The following is a 23,499-nucleotide window of genomic DNA, read 5'->3' on the forward strand; positions in this document are numbered from 1 at the left end:
ACACGTTATATATGCAGAGATGCAACCTGTCTACGTAGGACCAAAAGTTCTGTAACGTTGGTACCATGTATTCCATGTATTTCGCTTTTTGCATACATCTTAAATGTTTAAGCACAACAACATTAAAACATTTGGAAATGCTGATTTGCTTTAGCGTTTTTAAAATACAGTATGCAAAAATCTAACAAGCTGCAGTTGGAACTGCCTCAGAGTAGCCATTTCTAGTACAGATCTCTTCAACTCCCATCCGAGTGAATTGTTTTCTGCCTCTGAGGAAGTTTAATCTCTGCTCTAATGAAAACACCTGTGTCTTCATCATGCTGAGTTGTGTAAGAAGGAGCATTGCCTACAATAGGAGTGGTATCTGTACGCAGTGCGTGGAAGACTCAATTCTGAAAAAGACCTTGCTTTTCTGCGTACTGAAACTTCGTTTAACCAAGCTGAACGTGACGTCGGTTTGGGGCTTGAGTGCTTCATTCCAAACCTTTCTATAAACCAGGCGGGGGTGACACACAGTGGTTGTTCATTAGCGTGGTACCTTACTACCTAATGTTTGTTTGGAAATTGGTTAGAACTTTGTCTCGGCGTTTTGCATTTCTGCCTCACTGAATCGGTGGAAAACGTTAAAACGTGGCGTTTCAAGCACCGTGAAGCTCAAGCCTGTCATCCTTTGAGAAGCAGTCGAGCACTGTGTGGTCAAGCACAAGGTGGGATTTGCTACGAGGTGGTGTTAGGTGCTGAAGGCTTCTACGTTATAGTGAGGAACCGTGTTTGTTTAGTACATTCGTTCTAGAATGATAAATGTGGAGCTGTTTTTTAATTTACGCTCAGAAAATATGACCTCTAATTGAACTTCCAGAACCTTCCGGAACATCCGGATGAACTGACTAGAAAAGGGGAAAGCTGTTAAGTACGAATATGGAGCGGTATCTGTTTGAATGCTGATGGTGATTTTTCCTCCACCTGGCTAGTTTTCCAGCTGTTCGAGGTGGGCAGAATTCCAACGGCTGTATTTGTTGTTTGTTTGGTTTAAAACACTCATTTCTGAAATGGGATCCATTTTGATGAAGCAATTGCTTCACCTGCTGGGAAGGTTTTTTTACCAGAGTTGTTGTCAGAGATTTTTTTATCATTTCAGAGCAAAGGCAGATCCGCTCTGTCCTTGCCTGACCTGCCCCTCTTCACAGCTGGCTTGGGCGCAATCCTTTTTCTTGCAAACAACTGTTCCCCATTACAAATCTTCCCCATGGTCTCGAATGTTGTTTTTTTTTTTCCTTTCTTGCCCAGACGGTTCCATTACATGTAAAGCATTAGAACTGAAGTCCTCGTGTTTGCAGCCTTTTTCTGTGTATGGCATAATTGAACGCAATTACGTTATTTAAGGATTGCTTGTAAGACCTGAAAAGGCCAGGCTTCCGTCTGGGATGTCAGTCTGAAGTGATGTCATTTACAGTGGTCCATGTGGAACAACAGAAAGTTCGTTCCTCAGACGGATATGGTTTATTTCCTGAATTTGGATCGTGGTAATACTTCAAGAATTGATGAGGGTTGATGTTGTGGTCTCGCGTGCCATGCTGGAGAGCTTGCACAGTCACTGTAGACTGGCCATCTTCAGCTGTGTACCAGGAGCAGAAGGCATCATGCAGATCAAGTTTAGTTTTTCCTCAAGAGCGTGCTTTAAAACTTTAGGGGCATCTTTTTCCAACAAGTAAACAACACCTTGGGTTGATGGATAAAAGGTTTGTTTGTTTAATTTGCCTTAAACACAGGCAAAAAATGTATGGGCTATAAGAATTCTATGGGTTTTGACTGTTTTGATACTTATTCTTGTTTGTTTCTCTGGTGCTTATGTACCAGCCAAAGTAGGAAAGAGTGGTTTGGTTAAGAGTTTACCCTGGAAGAATTCCTGAAACAATTTTGCTTAAACTTGTTGCGCATCGTAACGCGATTCTGGGAATGAGTCTTCAAGCAGTTTTCTGATCTGAGAAATCCAAGGTCAGGAGGAGGCGGAGGTGCGCCATGGCGGAACAGGCACAGCCCTGAAGGGACTGGAGCCCTTGGAGGACCCCTGCCAGAGCAGGTCCTCCCTCAAAAGGCCTGCAGCCCGTGGAGGACCGATGTCAGAGCACAGGAAAAGAGCGAGAAGGAAGGCGCAGCACAGAGAAACGGCTTTGTACCTGGAACCCCCACCCCCCCGAGAAGCCTCGCGTCACCTCTGGCCTCACTGAAGGGACTGAGTGTAACCTGCAAGAAGCTTCAAGCCACCTCTTGCCTCACTGAAGGGACTGAGTGTAACCTGCAGCGATAACAAGGGGGCGGAGAGGAGCCTGGAGTGAAGTTGAGCCTGGGAAGGTGGGAGGAAACGTGTTTTAAGGTTTGACAACTTGTTTCCCAAAACCTGAATCGGTACTTAAATATTTCTGCTAATTGGCAATAAATGAAATTAAATTCCCTGAGTTGAGTCCGTTTAGCGCACAACAGTACTTGGTAAGCGATCTCCCCGCCTGTATTTCAACCCACGAGTTTTCTTGCTCTTTTTCCTCCTGTTTTTTCTCCTGTCCTGCTTGGGGCGGGGGAAGCGGCTGGGTAGGTGCTTGGCCGCCAGCCAGGGCCAACTCACCACAGGAGTTCAACAGCTCCCAGGCAGGTGACGTTGCTGATACGACGGCACGTGACAAGCAGGGGACTTGGAGCAGCAGGTCTGGCCCGTGGCAGGTGCGCTGCTTTTGTAGGAAGTTGCAAGTTTGGGTCTGCTCGCAGGCCCCAGCTAAACACCCTCTCTGTTTGCAGTCTAAGCATCTTTTCTGTTCTCTCATTCTGATACCTGTTTTTAGCATGCGAATTGCGGACTTCAACTCCAGAAATTCTACTGTACACAAATGAATTTAAAGTACACTTTAAAAATACCATTTTTACAATACAGCACCATTGTGATAAAATGGGTGATACCCGTTTTGTTTTCCTTTAGTCTCTCCCTTTTGACGTGCTCTGTGTACGCCAAAAGATGAAATTCAGTTCAGAAGACGTTTTCAGTATTAGGCCTGCGCATCTCTTTCCTCATCTTATGAAAAACGGCAAATGAAGCAAAAACAGCCGCATTTCTTAACAGCAGATCAGGGCTCAGGCTACGCAGTCTTTTTTTTCCCGCTAGTTACCTTCCAGGAATCCTGATGCGGAGGGATGTGAAGGAGAGAGAAGAATCTGATAACTGCCCTGGGGATTTGCCATGAGTTAGAGCCAGGCATTGTCCCTGCTTCCCAGCCATACAGATCACAGAATCATGGAATGGTTTGGGTTGGAAGGGACCTCTAAAGGTCACCTAGTCCAACCCCCCTGCTGTGGGCAGGGACATCTTCAACTAGATCAGGTTGCTCAGAGCCCCGTCCAACCTGACCTGGAATGTTTCCAGGGATGGGGCATCCACCACCTCTCTGGGCAACCTGTGCCAGTGCTTCACCACCCTCAGCGTGAAACATGTCTTCCTTACATCTAGTCTGAATCTACCCCCCTTTAGTTGCCGTGGTTTGCTAAGGTGATGGGCGAGCAAGTCTCCTCATTGTAAATCACGGGTTCTGAATTTAATTCCGGGGCAGTTCACCCCAAATGGCTCTAATTCCGATGACCTCCGAGTGTAGCCTGCATAATTTTCTGTGTTGCTATTAATATCCTGCCTGCTGTTCAGGATAGAATTCACTTCTTTACTGGGCCTGCACAAGATCCGAAGCTCCTGAATGCGGTAGTAAGGGTAATTTGGACTATAAGGACTTGCACAAGGCCATTGCCTTTAGGAGTGTTTTTACTCATGAACAGTTTCAGCTATTCCTTTTCACACATAATTTCATGATTAGGTCCCCTATGAATAATTAACCAATTGTTTTTCTGCTTATAGTCACTGGACAAATGATTGCAGAATTACAGCATGTGCTGCTTTATACTTTGGTCTGTCTTATTTGCTTTGTAACGTTAGGCAATTTATCTGCATTTTCATTTTTAATTAGTACGATACTTCTGACAAATGCCTTAGAGTCAGCTAAGCATGAAATGGGAATTTACACTCCTATTCAATATTTAACCTATCAGCAGCAGCCTAAAAATGCATCTCTGTATCGTATGTTCTTGTAGAACATAGTAAAATGCAACTGGCACAGGTGCAAAAACTCTGTGTCAAAATAAGAAAAACATGACTGGTTTACACGGTGGCTTTAAATCAACCGAAAGAGCAAGATGGTGAAATGCCATGAAACGGCTTATTTAGATTATTGGATCTTTTTTTTTGTTGATTCTCTCGGATGTGTTTGAGATTTTTCTGTGTGCTTGTTCAAGTTAGGTGAACACAGATCCAATTCCCGTTTTATTCCATCTTACTTGTCTTCAACTCGTCTCATTGTGACAGAGCTTGCAATAAGGTAGTGTATAAGGTTTTCTTTATCGTTTCCCTAAGCGCGGTGAGTACCAAAAGCCCCACTGTTAAGTATCTCCAGCAAAGCCACTGCCCTTCTCCAGAGGGTTTCCAACCTGAAAAGAGGTTGGAGGAGGAGCTGGTGAGTACTTTCAGGAAAAGCTCGTGAGACCCTAACGTGGAATTACCTAAATCCACAGAGGAAATGGGGACGTCACCTGAGGAAGCGGCGTGTTCGTCTGCCCCTGGGAACATACACCGAAGCTGCTAGCCCATTGTGGCTTTAGCTGTGGCCTTTTTGGAAACACAGTTTGCACACCTTAAAGGACAGGTGACTAAGGCAGGGTGCTCCTCTCTACGTGCTGCTTTCTTCTCGCAGCAGTAAGCTCCGAAGCTACTCGCCACCTTGCAGAGTCAAGACGTTGGTTTTTACTTCAAACGGGAAAGCCAGTCTGGCCTGTGTGTGGGACACTGTCTGAAGCAGGAGGGGATTAAATTCTTTCATAGAGTTCAAGGGTAGGGATTAGTCCCTCCTCAAAAGACCGTGTGGCGTGCCAGGTCTGGAGCGTGCAGCTGGGATCGCTGGAGAGTGAACCGAGAAGTGTGCCCTGTCCCAGTGGGCCACTAGGACCACAAGGGAACGGTTCCCCGGGACAGGTGGGGACGGGGACGTGCCCCAGGAGGGCTCTTGACCCTCTCCCGGGTGAAAGAGCAGGAGAGTTAGCTGACCATCGTGTAAGCACGGCAGATCGGAGAGGTCTGGCCGGTTTTGTCAGAAGGAAGTTGCACGGTCTGATGTATTCACACTTGAATGGACTTGCCCTCCGACTATTTTATTCTCCTCTGGCTGAGACTGGGATGTCTGGCTTTCCTGCTCTTTGAGTTTGTGTAGCCAACTTTTAAATTGGCTGATCAGCCTGTTGTACTCGTGACGGCCTCAGAGGGAGTTTTCTTTGAATTAGGCCTCTTGGACGTGGATCTCGGTTTCCTTGAAAATCCTTTTGCTGGGGGCACCTCTCAGTGAACACAAGTTGAAATGCAAAGTGCCGGAAAAAAACATTTTATTCCATTCCAGTAAAACATAGCTTATTCAAGGGTAAAAGGAGCATTTGTGGCCCTTCTGCACATGATGAATTCTCCATTTGCAATCTGTGTGTTCAGTAGTTTCACCACGATTCAAACATGCGTTTAATAGTTCTGGTTTTATAGCTGAATGAAGGAGGTATAAACGTGTTTTAACTTTTTCAAAAGGTGATTAGTGCTTTAGCTCATAAACATTTTAACAATCGATGCTTCAAAAAAATAAAAAGCATCTCTAGAGCTATGATTCCATAAGAATCTTAAAGGTGATGGTTCTTTTTTTTTTTGGCGGTGTATTTACAAAAACAGAAGCAAAAAATGAACAAAATTCATTAGCGTCAAGTTTAGACAATTGTCCTAACGCTTCTTATATTCATCGCTCAGATAAGTTCATCCGTTTTATCACCCTGCTACAATTCCTTTTCAATTAATATTAGAAACTGCTTTGTTTCTTCAGCTACTTGGATTGGAGCTTAATAATTTAATTTAACTGCTCTTGGAAATTAATTGCGAATATAAATATAGCTTTGTAAGGATTCATTATCAGCTAATTTTATTTTCTTACATAATCTGCTGTTAAACGGATTTGCAACTTTTTGTTGCTTATGAAAGCCCAATTAACAGTTCTTTCGCAGTTTGGTTCAGTACTGGGATGGTAAAAGCCTTTGATCTTCATTGTTTTTATTATGAGTTTTTTTTAAACAATTACATTTTCCCCTTCCCTCAGAAACAGCATGTGCAAGTTTCTTTAGCTTGGGAAATTCAGCTATAGGGCTTTACGATATTTGTATGGTTGCGCATCCGTATCTATAAGGATAAATATTTATAATATGCCATATAAATGCACATACTCTTCCTGTTGTAAATGCCATTTCTAACAGGAAATCCCTTGTCTTGCACAACCGCTATGGTTTCCTTGCTATTCCCGACTTGATTCAACCCTCCAAGCTCACCTTGTCACCTGTATGTTGTTATGGCAGTGGACACCAATGTGACAGAGTTTCTTTTTTTTTTTTTTTAAATTAAGTCGTTTACACTAGATTTTACTACCTGTAGATGTGTGTACATGGGTGGATGAGGCTGAGCAGATCTTTCACCTTTCAGTCTTATATATCCATTCAAACAAAAAGAACAGCGCCGCGCAGTTTCAAATACATTCAAATATTAAATACTGTTTAAACCTGTAGCGTGTTGTTGATCCTTACGCAAGTCTCACTCTAGCTGTTCATTTTTGTTTCGCTTGTTAGCCATGCTTCAGGCATACCTGGCATCTACTGATTTTTTTCCTCTGCTCTTGTCCTTCTTTAAGAGTTCCTGACAGGGGGGCTGATGCAAACTGCAATTCGGGCATCACGGTTGTTAGCCAGAAACTGTATTCGTTAGCAAAAAAATGACATGTTCCCCGCTGCCCCTGGCATTCAATGAATGGTGCTGATCTGAAGTCTTCTAGGCAACTTCCAGGTGACATAAGGGACTGTCCACCGCCCTGATCACCAGATCCAGTGTGCTGGAAAGAACAATGAAAGACCTTGATAACTGTGCATGAAAAATAGGTAAATTATGTTCATCTGTCTTTTTCTGACTTTTATTTGCTTTTAACTGTACTATTTTTGGTGATCTTAAGCTGGAGTAAGCTTCCTTTGCTGGAGAAAATCTTCATTTGCTCTATAATGAGTTAATCTCAAAAGTCTAGAGCCAGCTCACTTATTTTTCTGGTATTTATCGATCCGAAGGAAAGAGTAATCCGGGTCGATTCTAAACGATGCCGTTATCTAAACTGCTGCAAAGGTAACTAGAGGATGGCATTAGAGAGACCTGCACCTCTAATTCTGAAAAGTGTGTCTCTGTACCTGAAAACCCCGTTGTTTTGTTAAAGACAAGCAAGCAAAATCTTTGTAATTCTAAGAAATGTGTAGCCTAAGGCTATGACTTTAGTATATACAGCTACAGCCAGGTTCTGCAGTTTGGCACTAATTTTTGTGAATTTTCCTTCTTAATGTTTGCTAGACATTGGATAGTTTACTTTTCAGAGCTAAGAATCTTTGAACCTTTAGAACACAAAAGCTGTATGAAAGAAACTTATGTGCCCAGACTCTTACCATCAAAAAAGAATATCCTATCCAAAGACTCCTCCAGTTCACCGGGCAGGAAGGAATCGACTGATCTTGGCTGTGAACTGCTACCGCTTGGGCTGGGGCCTCACATACAGCACACCTGCTTATATATGGCTGTATTTCTTCTTCAGAGAGTGGCGTCGTTGGTAAAGGAGCAGCACTTGACAACCAGTAAGACTTATCATTTCGACTGGCGTAGTAACAAACTTGGTTGATATTACAGTAAGCAAAGGGCATGGTATTAAACACAGGAAGACAAGATCCTGCCAGACCTGAAAATAATAACAAATGATGAAAATGCCTCCACTGCTTTCTAGGTTAGTTGAAAATAGTATTCTGGCCGATGTTGCCGCAAAACTACGTATCTTAACAGGAGTTACGTAATTCACAGATCTTAAACCTCCCAGACTCTTCACCAAAATGGCTAGTTATGTTGAAAACAGAAACTTTTTATCATTAAGTATCTTTCTTTGACCAATAATATTTAATTGTGTCACGATCCAGTATTTAAACATGATGTAGCTTGTCACCATGGGAAACAGTTATGATAACAACTTTCTTAGCTGTGCCAACGCTGAAAAATAAATTAGGCAAGAGGTGGCGGCTGGTTTAAAAGGAGATTAGCTATTTACAAACTCACCAGGAGCAGTGAGAAACCAAATGCCAATGCTGATAAATAGAAAATTTTTGTAAAGTATGACAAGCCGTTGCTACCGGTGCATTAAGCTGAAATCTCAGCAGCTGTTCTATTGCCTTCCAGAAAGGTTGCACAGACTCTCAAAGTGAAATAAAAGGATTGAGGGATTTTGCGGAGCCAATCCTGCAAAATTCTCATCAGGCAGACATCAGTGGGAATTAAGAAGTGACTAGTGCATACTTCAGCATACCTCAGAGGTGAAGTTCTTCTTCCAGAACCGAATTTAGAACAGTTTCATGGTGACCTATTAGTTAACAATAATAATCACTGCATATATGTTCTGCCTTGAACTTTGTGTGTGATGTATTATTTCTGTAATGCCCCCAACCCCTAATGCCTTCTTCAAGGACACGTGACATTTCTACACAGAAGCCAGTTTTGTTTATCACTGGTAATATTGCATTCCCGTACTAATAAAGGATCTGGAGTAGCCTAGTAAGGAAAATGCCTGCAAAAAGAGCACACTGGTCACAGGAAACGAGGACTTTATTTTCTTTGAATCTTATTTTCACTGCTGTTACAAGGCATTCTGTTACCAACTGGCTCTCCTGGGGAATGCCAAACGCACAACAGTGAAAACATTTTAGTACAGCAGTGTTGTTTTGAAAATCTCTCTTTTTATTGCTCTTTTAAACACTTCTTTTTTGTCCAGCTTATTAGGTCCTCGATCTTTCCTCCTAGGAGACTTCTCTGCCTCTTGTATAACAAGTCAACAAGAATTTAGGAAATTTCTCCTCTGCAAACTGCTGACCATCAGTTTCTCAGGCTGCAAGTCAGGCGGCTTATTTAGACAGCTAATCTTAGTCAGAATTGTACACGATGTAGAAGAAATGACCCAAGACACCAAACGGGGCTGTCTTTGGGAGAAATTTGGCTCTGTGTTTTCCAAAAAATCTTAGCTTCTGACTCTTAAAAGCACACGATTCTGCTGCACACGATGCATAATTTTATTTGTAAAGCTTATTTATACTGTCCAACTGTAAACACCTAACTTAACCAGCTCTTTGCCCCAAGCTGTCTCTACAGTAAAAAGGAGCAGATCCTCCAGGGAGTTATTTCAGAGTGGCCAAATGAGATTCCTGATCTAGGAAAATCTCTCCAGTGAGTTCCAAGACAGCCCAAAACGACTAGCCAGGATGAGTGAAATAAACCACTCATCTCTCCAAGTTCTATTCAGAATTACTTAGGGGTAGAAATACTTTTTTCATTCAATTGCAAAGCAGCAGAAAGCCATTTTAAATGGGTCACATAATAGGGCAGCATAACCAAGTTCATTATAATCAGTGTAAATTAGTTTTGAGTCTGTAGAAAATAAGTAATTGATGATTCTGTAGTGTGCCCCATTTGACTTGTCTTTCATTGTATAGCTCACACCCTTATTAGACCTTAACTGGAGAGCAATTATGTACTACAATACATACCCAGATCTTGATTATGAGCTTTCTCTTGTCCTTCCAGGTACAGCAGACTATAGCCAGTCCATAATTTTGGCATCCCCTGTGGACAGAGTGGTTCTCTATCCGACTGACTGTGAAGGACGAGCAAGAATCCACTCGCAGAGCTAATGTGGGGGCCTGGTGGTCCTGGGATACCAGTCTGGCCAGGTGGACCTGGTGGACGTAGGAGAAAAGGTAAAAGAAATTGACTTGTATGAACACATAGCTAGTGTGAACTTTTATCTTTTACTATTTTTAAGTGTTCAGTAAGGGGTTCCTGACTGAATATAATACAACTTCACAGGTTGTCGTGGGCAATAAAGACACCACTAGACTCATGTTATCCTTCTTATGGGAGAGAAATGAACTAGATTGCCACTGAATGCTTGACAGTTGGCTTTTCTATTGTGCCTCTGTCCTGTGCTGTATGGATTAAGAAACGAACTGAGGCGGGCAATGATTTCCCAGACTTACTCACTAGGATGACTTGTCTGGACTGAATTTGAATCCCCACAGTAACAGTCGATGCCCTTTCCTCACATATGTATTAAATCATTAATTTATTAAACAGCAGTCACAGTTAAAATACAGTTTTAATTACTCAGTTGCACCATTAGCCCTGACTCAGAAATGCATACCTATTGATATATGGTGTTTAAGCATGTGTGGTTAATTGCCTTTCTGGTTAATAATGGATGCTGAGATAAACGTTCTTCTGATAGGTCTTTTTATGTGTTACGAAATCATTCACAAATGTCACTATCAGTGCTTGAACTGAGAGGGGGAAAGAAGTGTCACAGTATCTCAGGCTAGAGGTGGATGTACCCCTGTAGATAGGGATAGGAGTAGAGAGAAAACTTAGTCTACACATCACCTCACACATCTCTCCCCCAAAAGTCACGTTCCATTCTTACCTTGTGGCCCAGCATATCCTTGCTCTCCTATATTCCCTTGGTCGCCTGGTGGTCCAGGTGCCCCAGGTAAGCCATCTTGACCTGGCAGGCCACACGACCCTTCTTCACCTTTTCTTCCTAGATAAATACAAAGTATGCACTTTCCCTTCATATGGCTGCATTTAAAGGTTATACATTGTCCAAGCATGCAAAGGGCCAGGCAGCAGAACTGACACCACCAAGAAGTACGACGCTTTAGGACAGAGAGGTGCAGAACCGCTTTCTGCTGGGAATTCTCTTTACAACTTATTTACCTTGTGACCACAGTAGTAGCTCAGAGGCGCGACTTTAGTAACAGCAACTGCTGATAAGGTTTTCTGTCCTCTCTACAGAACTTGTGTGATTTACACTTGAAATCAAAGCACTAACATTATCACGACAAGTGTCCTGCAGAATTGCCATCAGTATCTGTACCGTGTAATGAGTTATAACTCATCTTTTAGGACCCAATTCAGCAAAGTCTTTAAACATGTACTGAACTTCCTGTGAAGTAATGCATGTATTAGGGTACTTACAGAACGGGGAGGGACTGCAGAAGTGGACTACACCCAGTGGGGAAGGGCAAAGACATTTTTAGGCTTCTGGTGGCCTCACCTTTTTATATTTCTCATAGGTACATGCATTTTTATACATTAGCAGATAACGAGGTGCGGCCATGACGGTAAAAGATACGTCCCGTATGCAGGGCACAAGGTAGTGACGGTCCTATTCACTGGCTACTTTAAACATAATCTGAATCGAATGAAGTTACACTTGTCAGGTATTATTGCACTCAGCAGTGTTTTTCCTCTTGGTAAAAAACAGTTTTCAGATGAGTGTGTTTCTCTAGCACCATAGTTGTTTCTCATTAATGGTGTGTGTTTCATGTCTTGCAGATTTTGCTATTTAACCTGCAGACTGAGTAATTCAAGGTTGTCTCACAACATTCAAAATTTTTCCATGTTACTTTTTACTGGATTCAGAAGAAAATCTAAACCAGTCAAAACAATTTAACAGCTTTTCAATGTTGGTTGCATAGTTATTTTGCCAAATCTCAAGTACACTGAATTTTTAGTAATACACATTGTTTTTGCCAGTAAAACCTCCAATTTGCCTTCCAAGCCAGGAGAAAATTGGAATTCTGCTATCTTAATGAAAGGAAAAGCATTACTAAGTGCTGCTTTCATAAAACCAGTGCAAGTAAGTATCACTGCATCACCTAGTTTTACAGAAACTGTTCTAATGATGTATATAATGGAAACACAGCAACCCCAGAAACACCTTTTAGTTGGCAAATCAATTAAGATACATAAAACTAGATAGTTCACTGAAAATTGCCTTGTGTTCACTTCCATGAGGGGAATGACTACTGCAGGGAATCTCCTGGGAGAAAATCATGGATTTTCTCTTGGGAGACATTGGATGTCCAGTGCAGGCACCACAACAAACTTTGGTTACCCAAGTAGGAAATATCTAAAACCACATGAGGGATTCCACTATCTAAACTGAAGACAACACAATTAGACACAGCCTAAACTGAAGACACTACACAGACGTTACGCTGTATTTCTATGAAGATGGCCACTCTGTTGGAATCATCAGTACCAGCATCACCCTTGTTTTCTTTTTATCTATCAGAAGAATGTTGCAGTCTTTCATCACTTGTTTTTTAAGATCTCTATGGTCAGTTTTCTTTTGTGGTAACTTTTTCATGTTCTAACAGATAGAGAGGCAGCTACGATAGCACTTTTTGACTTTAGTGTCCTTTTAGGACTTTGGTTAGCAGAGCTTTGTGATTCATTATTGCTAAATTTTAAAGCATGTATATTTTTAACATCCTCCAACTATAGCCTGTCTAAACGATAGGAGTGGTTTGAGGCATTGCTTTTTCATTTGTTGGCAAAAAGGAAAAATACCATTTGAAGAACTCTCTTCTCAACAGTGCCTGATGCTTTTGCCCTCCCTGGCCTAGGAAAAGGGAATGCGGTGCAGGCAGGCACAAGCAGCCTGGTTCAGCTGTATTGGTCCATCATCCTCAGCATTAACCAGCTCCCTACATGTTTCTGGAGACTGTTAATAAGTGTTTAAGGGGAAGAGACAGGGTAAAACATAGAGAAGTAACACTGACACTCTGACCCTTTTCAATTTGTTGTCTAAATGGCTAAAATAGACATCCAAGCTTTCAAAACACAAGCTTACCTTGGGGACCAGGGTGGCCTATTGGCCCTGCTGATCCTACAAAGCCATCATCTCCTCTTTGCCCTGCTTCCCCAGGAGGCCCTGGGATTGCAGGGCATGAATCATCTATTTTTCCTGGTTCACCAGGGTCACCTGGAATGTGTAACAGGAAAGTAAATTAGACAGAAGATAGGTTAATAGCTCCCATGTGAAAAATCAACATAACTGTTAGCTGGTTTTGGTATTCAAGTGTATACTTTAAGTATTTTAAATTCTTGAATTATTGAGTCTCACTGCTTTTAATTTTACCCTTAGTCTTTTAGCACAGCATTTAACAGCGTGGCAGGCATGTGTTAGCAAGTGTATGCTAGCTCATTCAAACATTTGGTGTACAGTTTCTGTCTTAATGTGCCCCAAACTGATTTGAGTTAAAGCCTAAAGTCTACCCAACTTCAGCGCAAACACCTTAGCAGATGTGAAGACTTACAGTACTTTACCTATTCTGTGGCTGTAAAACCATCAAAAAGCAGGCCAAAGAAGCTAACCCACAATATCCGTTTAAAATAATTATAATAATAAAAAATAAAAAATGGCCATATTTTATGTATTGAAAGTTACTGGGAGCTATTGGTTATTCGCATTTTGGAACAAAATTAGAATCGGATCAACTTAGTCACATTAAGAGTTCAGTCTTTGTAGTAATCCAGTGTAAGGATTCAAGCTTTTGCTAAGTTTTTGGTTAGAAAGCATCTTGTGTGACAACCAAAAACCAAAATAATTTGGAACAAGTGTGTTTTACAAGTCTAACTGACATCATAGCATGAGACTTCTCAATGTAGCATTATCACGATATTGGTCTGCTTGGAAGTGCTAGTTATTTATGTGAAAAAACTATTAGAACTATGTTGTTGTAGCAGTATCTACTATTCCTAGCAGCCAAGCCAAGAATACCTTCTAGTAAGAGTGGAATGTATCTATACAGAAGGAAGCCCACATGAAAAGAACAATAATCAATAGTCATGAACTTACCTATGAAACCTGAAGGATTTGAAAAATGGAAAGCAGATTGAGGCCATTGTGGTGCAGGTGGAAACAAGTTTCAGGCATGTAAATTAGAGTAAAGAATGGAATGAGAACTGAAATCACTCACATGAGGTGACATTAGAAACAAATACGTAGTTCAGAAATTTTTACACAACTCAAATGAGAAATCAATTAAGTTGGTTTTTTTCTGAGCTTAAATTGTCTGTATGCAAATAAACGTTAGTAAGATTATATATGAATAGAAAGATCACAGTTACAATTGAGTGACAATGAGCAACGGGTTCATAAGTACCTGTGGGACCTTTGGGACCAGGTTTTCCCCGAAAACCTTGGTCTCCTGGTTGTCCTATAGCACCAGGTGGGCCCTGTGGGCCATGGATTCCCATAGGACCTGGAAAGAAAACAGTTGTGCGGTTACATGTGGTTGCATTCCGAGAAGGTGAACACATAAATAAGATGAAGTCTGGCTGCTTGAGTAACAAAAAATGCTTGGGGCAGCTCAACTCTGTTGTCTCCCAGAAAGAAATGCGCATTTTCCTCTTCTCTCCCTGGTCTTGAACAGAATTAAAATTTATTACTTTTCTTTTTGTAAAGATTGGAAGGGATTGGTGTAGACAGGACTTCTCTACAGTGTGTGGAAGAAGCAGAGCATCTAGATCCCTGTTTTCAAACTGAAGAATCTGTTGAAAGCCCAAAGCTATTGATATGGCGCAGATGTGAGACTCTGTGTTAGTTCAAACACGTCTGCATCTTCCATAGTTTGTCAAGACCCCTGCAGAGAGGTCAAGGTTTGCTTTACCTGGCAGACTCAAAAGTTTTACCGCCTCATTCTTAGGTTGGTAGGGGAGTCTTCCAACAAGTTGTTGGAAGCAGTACGTGTGAATCTGGCTCTACTCTGACCTTCTACCCCAGCCCTATCTTATCTGTAGGTAACAGGGCAGAGCTATGAAATGTCCAGCCTACCACTTCTGTCTGGCTCAGTCTCCAGTGGCAATCCCCTGTGCACAAGGCTCAGCTGCGTAGGGCTGGGTGTAAGTGCACACGCTAGTTAAAAACATCTCAGGTCATACCCTTTGGTCCTCCTCTTCCTTGGTTCCCTGGAAGACCTCTGGCTCCTTGTTGCCCTCGCCGCCCAGGATTACCTGGTGCCCCTCGAATACCGGTATCACCTGGATCTCCTCGCACAAAGATAGTCTCTCCAGGAGGACCAGGATTCCCGGGCTGACCTATGGTAAAAGACCTTTATTCTTAATATATGCACGAAGCATAAACATCTAAAAATAGACATGTTCCATTGGTTTTTTTGCTTTTGGGTTTTTTCCCTGGGACGTAGGACAGCCCTTGCGTGTTTTTGGAAATATTAGCATTAGCCTTTGTCCAAGGCATCGTAAGGAAGACAATAATAGGAATAGTTCCTAAAACTATGTAGATTCTGTGCAAGCAAAAGGCGGCAAGTTAATGTTACATGCATTGAGACACTGTTTCTCTCTATTTATTATAGTGTTGCTTACCCTTCCAATCTCCATCCCTTATTTCCCAATAGGAAGTAAGTCTTCATACTGGGTAAGGAAGGGGTCAGATAACACTTAATGTAAGGGGTCAGAACTACTTGAAACAGCTCCTTTTGAGGACCAGAATCTATAGGAATTGACTGGATCTCTTGGCAACCCCTGCTTGTAACAGAAGTGAGGTCTATGTAAATGCTTACAAAAGAGTTGCCAGCTTTAGCTTTCCCAGGGCTGGATTTAGATTGGAAAGCTTTTTGTGGGTTTAGCAACAACGGCAGGCTTCTGGACAATGTATTTTATCCTTCTTGTTAGGAAGAGAGGCCAGTAATCTTACTTCTATTTGCTTCTGTGGAAATGGAGGTATGTTGTAGCAGCAGGACTTGTACCCAATTACCATACAGGCCAGAAAACTGAATCTGGAGAACTGTATTTTATCCTTGCTCTGGTGATCTATCCAGTGTTCACTTCTCTGTGTATTCACTGAGGTATTGATAAGTTTCTTTGTTCCCTATGCACTTTTATACGTTGTTCCACAGACAGCAACCCAGTGACTCCTAGTAGCCTCAGGGGCTTTTTACATGACCAAATTTGGTATTTTTGGGTTTAGTACCTCTGATGCCATCTAAACCAGGTGGTCCTTGATCACCTGGAGGACCAGGAGAAGCACTATCAGGAGATCTTCCCATAGGTCCAGTGGGTCCAACAGGTCCTTTTCTACCTAAAGGATCACATTTTACAAAAAAAAGAAAGAAAAAAAAAAAAGATCTGAGGTTTTTTTTAGATTACAGAAATAAGTTACTAACTAAAAGAATGCTGACATGTGAGGTCATGGGGGTAATGTATGCTCTCACTTGTATACCGAACGTACCAGTGATTAGGCTAATGAAGTCATCTTGTAGAAGTGAAAACGTTTGTTATCTTTTAAAAATTTGTAATTCTTTCCATAAAATCTACTTAAACTAAAGAATGCATCATCACACATTGGCAGATTGCCACAAATAGCCGCCTTCTCCTGAATTCTAGCAATGGGAGAAATGGTAAAAATGTAAGACGAGTGGGGATTATGAAATCATTCTGCCTGGGACAGGATAAGTATTCACAGATTGTTCCTAGCAAAAGTGAGTTCAGCTGTCTCCTAAAAACCTCGGTGAACAAGATGAACTTACTAGCCTTAAATGTATTTTTTTTCCTAATTTGTAATCTGGACTTTTGCAAAATAAGACATTAGTGCCCTTACATGTGACGGGCAGGAAGTTACAGGTTACCATCCTCTGCATAACACTTGTGAATAGTCCGCAGCTTGTTAGCATGTGTGTTGCACTCTGTTGCCTTCTCTTTTCTACAAAAAAACAAATCTAGTTTCTTCAGTCTTGTTTTTGACCCCATCCTTCCCGTTACTCTCTAGTGAGTTCTCCCCAAAGCTGGACACAGTATGCCGTGGGAAGCCTTGCCCATCCTGTGTCAAGCAGTGTTAATACATCTTAGGATGAAACTTTTTCTCTTTTTTCCTCAACGGCACCATTCTGTTGGCTCCCCCAGTTCACGAACTAGTAACTGAATTGAGAAAAATGACTGCGTCTTCATCTTAGAATAATTCACCAGTATTCACCTCCGCTGTTTTTCTTCTGTGTGTTATGTGACGCTGTGGCAAGGTTTGGTAGAGTAAAGCTAATGTCACTTCTAATCGCAGAATTTCTGGGCTTGAATGGGCCTCTGGAGACTTTCTAGTCCAACCCTCTCCTCAAAGCAGGGTCAGCTAGAGCAGGTTGCCTATGACTCTGTCCAGCTGGGTTTTGAGTATCTCCAAGGATGGACACTTTGTAACTTCTCTGGGCAACCTGTTCCCGTATTCAATTACCCTCACAGGAAAAACAAAACTTTTCCTTATATTTAAGTAGAATTTCCTGTATGTCAGTTTGTGCCCATTGCCTCTTGTCCTGTCACTGGATACCGCTGTGAAGAATCTGTCTCCATGTCCTTCCCATCAGGTACTTATACACATTGATAAAATCCCCCCTGAGCCTTCTCTTCTGGAGGCTAAGCAATTCCCACTCCCTCAGCCTCTCCTCACGTGACAGATGCTCCAATCTCTTAACCTTCTTAGTCACCCTTCCTCAAACACTTGCTTTTTCCTATTTCTATGCAATTCCTGTATCACCAAGGCTCTTAAATAATCATAGCAATCTTGTGATACAATCTTGCATTTATATCAGAGTAGTTGATAGATTTACTCTATTTCTGTGACTACCAGATCTCCTGCTAAATTCTTTTTCTTCAGGAATTTCTTCCCAAGAGGCAACTCCACCTAGCAGTTCCCTGAGCCTGTCCAAGTCCATCATTTTCTATTCTCATTCTTTCCTCTCCTGTAACGTAACAAAGAAGAAATACTGGGGTCTCTGTATCTACTCAGGAAACATCAGCATGTTATTGCAACAGAAATGTTTTTAGGGAGGGAATCTTCTGGGTATGTATTAACGTTCATACTAATCAGGAGAAGAGCCTGTGTGAGCTTCATTTCAACTCTGCAGGGCACCACTAAGGAGAAAACCCTTTCTTACCTGGGAATCCTGGGAATCCCCTTTCTCCAGGGGGGCCTGGAATAGAAATACCAGGCCATCCAGGTTCACCTCTGTCTCCTTTTGGTCCAAGTTCTCCTGAGTATCCTGGGGGCCCTGTTTCACTTTGACCTTTATAGGAAAACAATTATGTACATAAAGCTTACAGTGAGTACAAATACAGATGTGCAGAATAGAAATACCAGCTGCAGATGTTCCTCCTTGCAAGGGTTGCCTAGTGCTATTTTTCTGGTTCTGTCTTGGAAGCTGGAGAGAGTTTTGTTGAATCTGGCCCTAATTAATCTCTTGCAAAGAAAGTAATCTCTTTGCTTTAATGCTCTTCTTCGGGGGTTATTTTATATGGTGTCATTATTGTCTGTAACTTGAAATGTAAACTGATTGCGTGGTCCTAAATTTAATTTTCTATCAGCATAAATTTGTAATCTCTAGATAGATGTGAGTACTGTTTTTTAATAATGCTTCAAAAGCACTTTTTGAAAGTTGCAAATAGATCAGCGTGAGTGAAATCCAGGTTCCTCTTAAGTTTGTGGCACAACTCCCATGGACTTTAATGGGGCTGGGATTTCATAAGTCTCCTTTCAATTTGTTAGTTTTATCTTTTACATATAAAAAACCTGGAGACTTGGCTGTACTTTGAATCATCTGCACTGAACATTTTCATTTTATAAACAGCCTTGAAAGGTTCCAACACAACTATGTGAGTAATGGAAGTTTTAAAGTTTTCCCCACAAATAACTGCAGGTGTGTCATTAGGCATACTTTAGGTTCTGTTTGAAAGTTTAGTCTGACCCTTAATGATATCTTCTGGGCAAGGCAAATATCAAAATAACATGCATCATTCCTTGCACATTCAGTCATTTAAGAGAAGCTTTTCTGTTCCACATAGCTATTTCCTTTCTTTACCTGGAGCTCCTGCAGAACCTTTTTGACCTTTTAGTCCATCCAAGCCATCCAGTCCGGGCGGTCCAGGAAGACCTGAGAGGTATTACAGGCATGACTGGGTGCCACAATAATCCTTTAAAGTCACAATTAAAAATAATGCCTTTTTTTTTTTCTGACAACACATTCTGGATCAAGACAGGGTATTTGCTGAATTTGATTCTTATTGGCAACTGAAGATGAGATTACATCACACCTGAGTGCAGTCTTTTTGGAAAGAAAAATCTGAAAAATCTGAAAATAGCAATCATAATACAGTTTCACATCAAAGCAATCGGAAAACATACCTTTTAATCCTTTAGTATTTCTATACTGCAGCTAACAGCATGAAGCTCAGTATGGGCTAATTTACTCTACAGTGAACCTCATGTCTGCGGCTAGACTACTACTGCTACATGTAATTAACTAGTCCAAAATTAGCTGTGTTATCACTACATGACCAGGTGACTGGGATGCAGACACTACCTAAAATAACTGTAAAGCTGGAACTTCTCTACAGCTTCTATTCCAAATGTAAGTGCAATTCAATCAGGCTGCGCTAGAAAGAAGCTAAATTTTCCCCTGGCTTCTTTTCCCTGGTCCTGCAGATTTCACACAGAAAACTGTGTGAAATCTGTGTTTTTGCATCACGCTACTACAAAAAATTCTTTAAACTGAACAGCACAAAGTCTTTGAAGACAACAAATCTGTAATTGAGACCTGTGCTGACATGTGATAGTACAGAGCAGCTTTGTCACTAGTGATGTTCACCAGATGACCAGATCACAGGCTGAGTGTTCATGGTAATCAGCTATAACTTTTGCTTTATAATCTGTGCTTTTCTGAAAATTGCTAAAACACAATTAAGTAAAAACATAGATGGCATTTTTTATCCTTTTTTTTAAAAAGTTGAACTAATCGAGATTGTGTTTGTTATTTGCAGTGGAGGGTAAAAATATCTCCATGTCATTAGCACTTCACAGTTTCCTAAGTTGTATAGATGAAGTCTCAAACGTGAAGACGTACACTTATTAAATGCAGATGGCAGCCTATCACCTGGTGATAGGAACAGATTTGGCAAAACTGATGGGTCATTTGGTAACAGATTTCAAAGAGGTTTCAGACAGACGAGTAGACTTGGGATGCTTCTTGCTCCAGAGAGCGGCAGATTAGAGTGGACACTGATCATCAAGAAGTTGGAACAATACTGTCAGTGCCTATTCCTGTCTCTTTTCCACCTTTGCTGCTTATCTCCGCCTAATTTCCTTCCCCACCAGTTCCTCTCCCTGCCATGAAGGATTCACAGTCCAGCTGCAGTGGTTTTTTTTCCCACAAGTCTGAATTATCTTTCTGTCTGTCTCCTTTTCCCTGTCTAGCTACTTCCTGGCATAGAAGATGTAGGTTCTCTGTTTCAGTTCCTGTGCTTGATCCCAGCATGTCCTGCAGCACACAAATCTGCTGTATATCCAGAGCATCAATCATGGGAGAATATATTGCTCTACTTAAGCACATATGAATGGATATATTTTTTTTGAAGTTTGTAAGCTGGTCAAATTTGGCAGGGACAAATTGCTGTAGGAAGAGCAACGCAAATGCCCTTCATCCACTGCTTCACCTGCCAAATTTAAAGGTCCCTAGTTCAAAGATGGGTCATCTGAGAAAGGAAAAATAAAAGGGCACTAGAGTTCTCCAACAGACACACCAAAAATAATAATCCCATAGCTTTGTTCTCAGAAACTGTTGAATTATTTTAGTTAAAATTTAACAAAGGAATGAAAAGAAAGGAAAAAAAAAAAAATCCAGCCTGTAGCAAACACCAGTCTGGAAAAATTTTAAATCCAGAAGATTGTTCGAAAAGCTGCAAGACATTGATAATATACTCTCTATGTAATCCCCTTTATAATATGGGATACTAGTAATCCAACCTGTAATATCTTCTGTGCCCTTAATTAACTGCTCTCTAACTTTTCATGACATTCTAAGTTTCAGTCCTGCTTTCTGTAGCCTGCTTGTGCTTTGGGCATGTTCCCATTTTCAAATTTATGTAAGAGTTGCATGCCAATTTGGGGAATTTAGCAGTGGTATTTTAAAATGATTATGAACTAACTATTTTTGGCACCCAGGTCACCATTTAAAACTTTTTTGATCTGTAGCTCATTCAGTCAAGATTGATGGCTTGGTTTACTTGCTTTCCAGGGAATTTCTGACACATTTGCCAACAATCCATTATAATATCAGCACTCGTAATTCTAGATTTTTGGATTGCTATAGAACCATATTTCTAGGTACAGCTGAATTGGCTGACCTGTGTATGAACCACTGTTTCTGTATTTTACAGCCCATTTCAGCTTCTACTCACACAAGTAATTCTGCTGATGTTCTTAATATTACTTGCTTCATCAAGGATTACTCACACAAGTAAGGCTTGCCAGACTAAGCCCTTAACTAGTAAAACTATCTCTGTAATAAAGAAAATGTGATTGTGCTTTGGTAGATGCTGTTTAACTAATTTTTTTTTAATCTTGCAGTACTAACTCAGGTTGTGTTTAGTATGACACACATAGCACAAGACATTTAATGTAAATGAGAAGCAATTAGACTAACAAGTCCGTGTACTTAGCTATGAACAGCCAATTAACCATTTCACTGCTAATGCTAGCAACAGTATTTATTGAAAATAGCGTTAAGATTGGAATACAAATTCCATTCAGTTTTCATTACTGGGTATAATTTCAAAGGTGTTAACCTTCTTTTCAACTATGCTGGCAATATATAGAATCCTAAGGCTTAGCAGGCAACTTAGTCTCTAATGAATTACCATTTGGAACTGAACTTTTCCCTCTGCAGCACGTGCGTTAATTTGTTACGTTTCCTGTGCAGGACTTGGGATAACTTCTGCACAATCTAGAAAAGAAGTGTCTCACCGCTTATGACAAGAAGGAAAGAGTCCATCTACTAAGATGTTTTCAGTAAAAGAATGCTCTTTTTTTTGTTTTTTGACCCCTCTCAATTTAGACATCCCTGTCACTGCAGATCTCTGCCTTTGTTACAGCAAATATTGTTTGCAACAATGAAATGTTCTCTTGCAGATTATGCACCAGCAAGGAATCTGTCATGACAGTTTAAATGAGCACCACTTATTTACCGCAAGCAATCATAAATGGTTTCCATTTTTCATTTAAATTTTCAGTAGTTTATAGGAAACCATCTCAATTTTTCCTTAGGCTGAATTTGAAAAAGTGAATCTATTGTCCTCTCTAACCATTTATCATAGCCCCAAGTGTTACTTTACTGTGATTTCTGTATATGGGTCACTAATATTATTCTTCCTGTCCAGGAACTGGTTATGAAGCACACTATGACAGAGAGAGGATACAAAGTACATAGTTGATTACCTTTCTTTATGAAGTATTAATGTAACTTATAATTTCAATATATCATTCTGAGTACAGTGAAAGTTAATGTTCTCCAACAAAAACAACTGTATAGATGAACTTCTATCCAATCTAAACATAACAGTCATTGTGAAAAGTGTAAATGAGGATTTTGAGGAAACATTTCTACGTTAAATCCACCAAAAATCATTTTCTGGAGAAAACAAAACAACAACAAAACCAACAACAAAAACCAACCCAAGTTATCACAATTTGTTAAAACAAATTTGTAAGACAAAACTGTCCATAGCAGTCTGCTGGTTTTGTAGAGTAACAGTGGCACTCCCTGGTGAAAAGGTAGAACACAGCATAACTGAAGTGAAAGTGATGCATCTGAATTACTGCAAACTCCTTTTTCTTTCCTTAACTTCTGCTATCAGTTACATCAGCTAAGCCAGAATCTGTTTCTACCTTCTTCCTGACTCATTTTAGATTGTAGCCCAATTTTCTGAGGTAGCATTTATGTTACTTTTCAAAGGTGATGGGAACTGGCTTAGTTCTTCTAGTAGTTTAAGAGAATACAGAATCAAAATCATGCTCACAGTTAGGCCTTTTCCGTGTTCACGACTAAAAGGGTATTTATGTCTGGTGCAGTTACATTACCAGTAGAACTGCACTGTATACTGTTTACCTTTTCTGCCTTGGGATCCAGCTAATCCTTGCAATCCTGGACGTCCCCAAATTCCATGTTTCCCTTTTTCTCCAGGTTCTCCTGGCAATCCCTGAGGACCTGTAGCTCCTGAGAGTGGGGAAAAAAAAAAATCTGTGAGTATGCAAATCTATTGAACTGTTGATTTTTCTTTTTTCATGCTATGCAGCACACTGCATTAATCAGAGGTACCTGAAAGTGTATGGAAATGTATGAAGAATTGACAGATCTTGCTCTCTGAGACTCTGAGCAGACTATTGCTGCTGTCTGTAGGTACTGAAATAGCTTTCAATACACACCTTCATATGATCTCTGATTTCTCTAGCCTCCTCCACAGAGGTGCCTCCTCAGCTGCATTTTCCTGTTCCGTATCTCTCTTGAGTTGTTACATGGCACTATTTTTTAAACTTTGGCATTACCTGGAAATCCAGGTCTTCCTGGGTATCCAGGGTCACCCTTGGATCCTGGTCTTCCAGGTTGCCCTTGGATACCTGGTGAACCCTTCTCTCCTGGGAGTCCACAGAGTCCTTAAAG

General features: G+C 41.0%; 1 protein-coding gene across 1 annotated transcript in view; it reads right to left on the reverse strand.

Annotated features, from left to right (window-relative positions):
• Positions 1-6,541: 6,541 nt before the first annotated feature.
• Positions 6,542-23,499, reverse strand: part of COL4A4 (collagen type IV alpha 4 chain) — a 71,230-nt gene continuing 54,272 nt past the window's right edge. The window contains exons 35-47 of the mRNA XM_019474017.1: positions 23,385-23,492; positions 22,948-23,055; positions 18,868-18,939; positions 17,947-18,075; positions 15,999-16,106; positions 14,951-15,106; positions 14,173-14,271; positions 13,866-13,874; positions 12,858-12,989; positions 10,641-10,757; positions 9,712-9,900; positions 7,579-7,865; positions 6,542-6,986 (exon numbers count right to left, since the gene is read on the reverse strand). Coding sequence (XP_019329562.1) covers positions 6,723-6,986; positions 7,579-7,865; positions 9,712-9,900; positions 10,641-10,757; positions 12,858-12,989; positions 13,866-13,874; positions 14,173-14,271; positions 14,951-15,106; positions 15,999-16,106; positions 17,947-18,075; positions 18,868-18,939; positions 22,948-23,055; positions 23,385-23,492 — 1,778 coding nt within the window. The 3' untranslated portion in view covers positions 6,542-6,722. The remainder of the gene's footprint in view (positions 6,987-7,578; positions 7,866-9,711; positions 9,901-10,640; positions 10,758-12,857; positions 12,990-13,865; positions 13,875-14,172; positions 14,272-14,950; positions 15,107-15,998; positions 16,107-17,946; positions 18,076-18,867; positions 18,940-22,947; positions 23,056-23,384; positions 23,493-23,499) is intronic.

Source organism: Aptenodytes forsteri, unplaced genomic scaffold (assembly GCF_000699145.1).
Source record: "Aptenodytes forsteri isolate BGI_AS27 unplaced genomic scaffold, ASM69914v1 Scaffold184, whole genome shotgun sequence".
Taxonomy (NCBI): domain Eukaryota; kingdom Metazoa; phylum Chordata; class Aves; order Sphenisciformes; family Spheniscidae; genus Aptenodytes; species Aptenodytes forsteri.